Source organism: Cydia strobilella, chromosome 20 (assembly GCF_947568885.1).
Source record: "Cydia strobilella chromosome 20, ilCydStro3.1, whole genome shotgun sequence".
NCBI lineage: Eukaryota > Metazoa > Arthropoda > Insecta > Lepidoptera > Tortricidae > Cydia > Cydia strobilella.
Window position 1 is genome coordinate 12,520,001 of NC_086060.1, and position 4,069 is coordinate 12,524,069.

A 4,069-nucleotide genomic window follows, 5' to 3' on the forward strand; every position below is an offset into this window, starting at 1 on the left:
ACGTGTGCGCCGGCCGGCCTCCACATTCCACATGAACACGATCCTGGCCATGTTGTCCTCTGGGCCCATTTATCAAAAGCTTGTAGCTTGTAATACAAGTTAAAGTTCCTTTTTGACTGCTTTTATTAGAGAGACTTCCACTTGTATTACAAGCTAGTCTTGGTGGCACTACTATCGAAATGATGTACTAGTACCCGTCCAAGCTGTAAACCGACGATAAGTAATTTACCTACTCACTCCAGCATCCAATGTCTAAATAGTTTCTTACTTAATTATCTTTCAATGAGACCATACCTTGGCTGAACATTTTACATGAAAAGATTATGTAAAATTCGTCACGAAAATTTCATAAAACAATGCAACGATTAAGGGCATTGTACGGATTCATAATCACTTATCGAACGCTATCCGATTAGATTAAGGCTGACTCACTCCCAAACATATAAAGTATATAAACGGCTACGCAACTTATCTATCGCATTCTGTTCCACTAATAATTTAATATAGTGCTCCTACTTAAGAACTCCCCAAAACAAATAATTCACGAAAGATTTTGAGTCGTTCCCATAGTTAAGCATATATACTCGTATTTAATCCGTGAAATGGTTTACCCACCGCCCGGACCGCCGCCGCCACCGTATTACGGCCCTCCGCATCCATGGGGACCGCATCACCACTGCCCGCCACCACCGCATATGTATCCACCCCCACCACACGACGGCGGATACCCTCCAGGACAATATCCACCACCACCACATGACGGCGGATACCCTCCAGGACAATATCCACCACCACCACAGCCATATTACGTTCCTGGGACTATGATGGTACCCGTTCCCGTACCTCCAGCTCAAGACCCAGCTAACAACGCAACGTACATCACTAACTACATCTACCACGGTGAAAACCAAGCTTCAAGCTCAGTCCCAGCGATAGTCGATGAAGTAAGAGTAGTGGAAGATTCTGGAGAACACGAATGGATACCAACTACAGCGACCATGGCCAATCAACTGACAGGGAGAGCAGTTGTCGGCGGGCACGAAGGTTGGGATGGAAGCCCTTTATGGGTCATCAGGGCATGGCATGCTGGAGATCTGATCCCAGGGAAGCTATCTATCCGGCATTGCGCTGCTACAGTTGTCCATGATGGGAAGGAAATACCAGTGCAGAATATTGAAGTCCTGTGCTCTAAGCCTGAAAGTTTAAGATGGGTGCCTGCATCTACTGGTAACGTTCCCCCTGGGGCAATTCCTGGAGGTCGGACATCTTCTGGAGAGACTTTATATGTTGGTAGAGCGAGATACCAGCTCTCTGTGACCCCTGGCAAGGTCCATCCGAGCCATAGTTCGTGTTACATAGGTTTTTCTGGAAATGAGGTGGCACATAAAATGTATGACGTGTTGTGTAGAGCTAGCTGATTGTGATATTTGTTATTGATTATTGAAGTCTGAGATATCTTATCGCTTATCATTTCTTTGTTCGTTTGATAAATAACGTTAAGTACCTGATAATATTGTAAATAATAAAGAACCTAATTCCAAGCCGATTTTTATTGTGAAACTATAATTACAAAAATTCTGTCGGGTAGAGTGGTGACTATTGAATTTCGTGCAATCAAGGGTTTTAAAAAATCTAAACGGATAAAGAGCCCTAATATACAGCTGAAATGTGATATCAAGTGCCCAAGTGCTATATAGAAATACCTATACAATGCCTGAATATTTAGGTAATAAGGTTATGTATTCACATTTTTGGAGCTTTATCCGTGTTAATATTTTATTTAAACCTTGACTGCGTGCATAACCTAATCCATGATGGCTAATACGTTAAACTGGCTTTCCTATGGCTCTCACCTTCTAGTGTTTAGACATAAGGACGAAAAATATGTAAAAAAAAGTGATATTTTGATTGAATTTTGAACTTGAATTTTAAACACTTTTGGGGGGTAAATGAGAAAATTTGAAAAATAAAGTTTTTCAAACTATATCGTGTTACATATCAAATGAAGGAGCTCATTGTGAGAATCTCAATATATATTTTTTTTGTAAAAAATGTAAAAGTTTAGAAGTTCCTTATTTAAGAAAATAGCCAAAAATTTATCATTCCCCCTTTTCTTCTCCGAAACTACTGGGCCTAACATTTTGAAAAAATACACAAAATAGTTCTTTACCTATAGATAACAGGAAAAGTGGAAAACCTATTAGTAATGTGCAGTCAAGCGTGAGTCGGACTCAATTACTTAGTTTTAATCCGACCCCTACGGGTTTTTTAAAGACAGTTCATTCACGTTTCACATAAAAAATATGCATTGTTAAAAATTGTGTAACGGAACCCTTGGAACGCGAGTCCGACTCGCACTTGGCCGGTTTTTTTATAATAATGAGACTGGCTTCAGCGGACTTTTATACTGTACCTATCCCTTGAAGTAGCAGAGACCGGCTCCCGAACAATTTGTCATTTAAATTTGGAATTTGATTAATGAGGGCTATCGTTTTTTTGCTCACCTGTTGGCGCCTCTGTTGATGGTGGTCCAAAAGACTATGGATGGTATAGAAAGGATCGCAATCTCTTATGGCAGAATTGTTGTAAAAGTGACCGCGTTAAGCTTTAAATAATAGTTCCTAATCTCTCCGGTGGCGCTAGTTAGGCTCTGGGACAAGAGTATAACATGAACCATATAATGCAACAAATACCCCGACCAAATTACGTAGGTTGTTTTTGGTAGTATTTCGGTGTATGGTGGCGCCGCCTAATTACTGTTTTTTGATGGACACTTTTCATACATAGAGATTTGGCTCCTTTATACAGTCTCCATGCAAAAGACTAAAGAACAGCTGTCAGTCATTGAAGTGACAAGTGACATTTGACATTTCCAACTATGGACAAGACCACCATCTACACTAGCGCCCCTAGCGGCGAATTCATACGCGTTAGCCCTCATTAAAATAAAATCGAAATTCCATCAACTCAAAAATTAAGTATGCCACTTGAAAGGATAAAACCTAGTATAGTATTATATAATCTGTGGACAAAACAAAATCAAACTTTGAAACCATGGAGACTATAGGTATATAAAGGAGTCAAATCTCTATGTATGAAAAGTGTCCATCAAAAAACAGTAATTAGGCGGCGCCACAATACACCGAAATACTACCAAAAACAACCTACGTAATTTGGTCGGGTTATTTGTTGCCTTATATGGTTCATGTTATACTCATGTCCCAGAGCCTAACTAGCGCCACCGGAGAGATTAGGAACTATTATTTAAAGCTGAAAGCGGTCACTTTTGCAACAATTCTGCCATAAAGAGATTGGCATCCTTTCTATACCATCCATATTTGAAACAGTACTAATAGCGCCATCTTGCACCATTTCTTCGCACTATTTGGGTTGTACGAATAATTATGTTATACGACAATACGACAACGCACATAGATGGCGATACATAACATGAAACCAAAGATAGATATAATATCCTCTTTGATGAAACTTAACTTTATATAATTTGGAAAACTACCTATATGGAAAACAAATAAACACAAACAAATTAAAAGATAAAATATAGTTATAGACCTAGAGTCATACTGTCTTTGTCTTGCACTGGTGCCGGCGCCCAGAAGAAAGAAGGGGATGAGTGTAGTTTTTTTTTTCTTATTTACTGACAAGATTTCCTTGACCAACTATAGTTTGTCAAGAGACTGTCTCATTTCAGGTGTAGACGGAGAATGAAAATATACTAGATCTATGAGACGGAGAGAGTCATACTGTCTTTGTCTTGCACTGGTGCTGGCGCCCAGAAGAAGGGGATGAGTGTAGTTTTTGTTGTTCTTATTTACTAACAAGATTTGCTTGACCAACTATAAATACCACAATAGTTTCTTATTGTATCGTATCTATGGTTTCTATTCTAGCCGATGACGTTGACATCAGACATATTGACAGTGACATTTGAGCAGCTGAGTTTACTGAACTCTGCAAACACGGTAAGTTTAGCCGCTAGTTTTATGTTAATTTATTCCATATTACTTATAAAAATTATACTAAAAATAGCTTCCAATTATTCCTTAAC

At 39.1% G+C, this 4,069-nt stretch overlaps 1 protein-coding gene across 1 annotated transcript; it reads left to right on the top strand.

Annotated features, from left to right (window-relative positions):
• Positions 1–503: 503 nt before the first annotated feature.
• On the top strand, positions 504–1,501 carry LOC134750447 (protein enabled-like). The gene has a single exon (XM_063685603.1). The coding sequence runs from the start codon at positions 603–605 to the stop codon at positions 1,416–1,418; it is 816 nt and encodes a 271-aa protein (XP_063541673.1). The 5' UTR covers positions 504–602; the 3' UTR covers positions 1,419–1,501.
• Positions 1,502–4,069: the final 2,568 nt, after the last annotated feature.

Bases quoted from the DNA above. Each gene is read 5' to 3' on its own strand.
- LOC134750447 (XM_063685603.1), top strand. From the start codon at position 603: ATGGTTTACCCACCGCCCGGACCGCCGCCGCCACCGTATTACGGCCCT.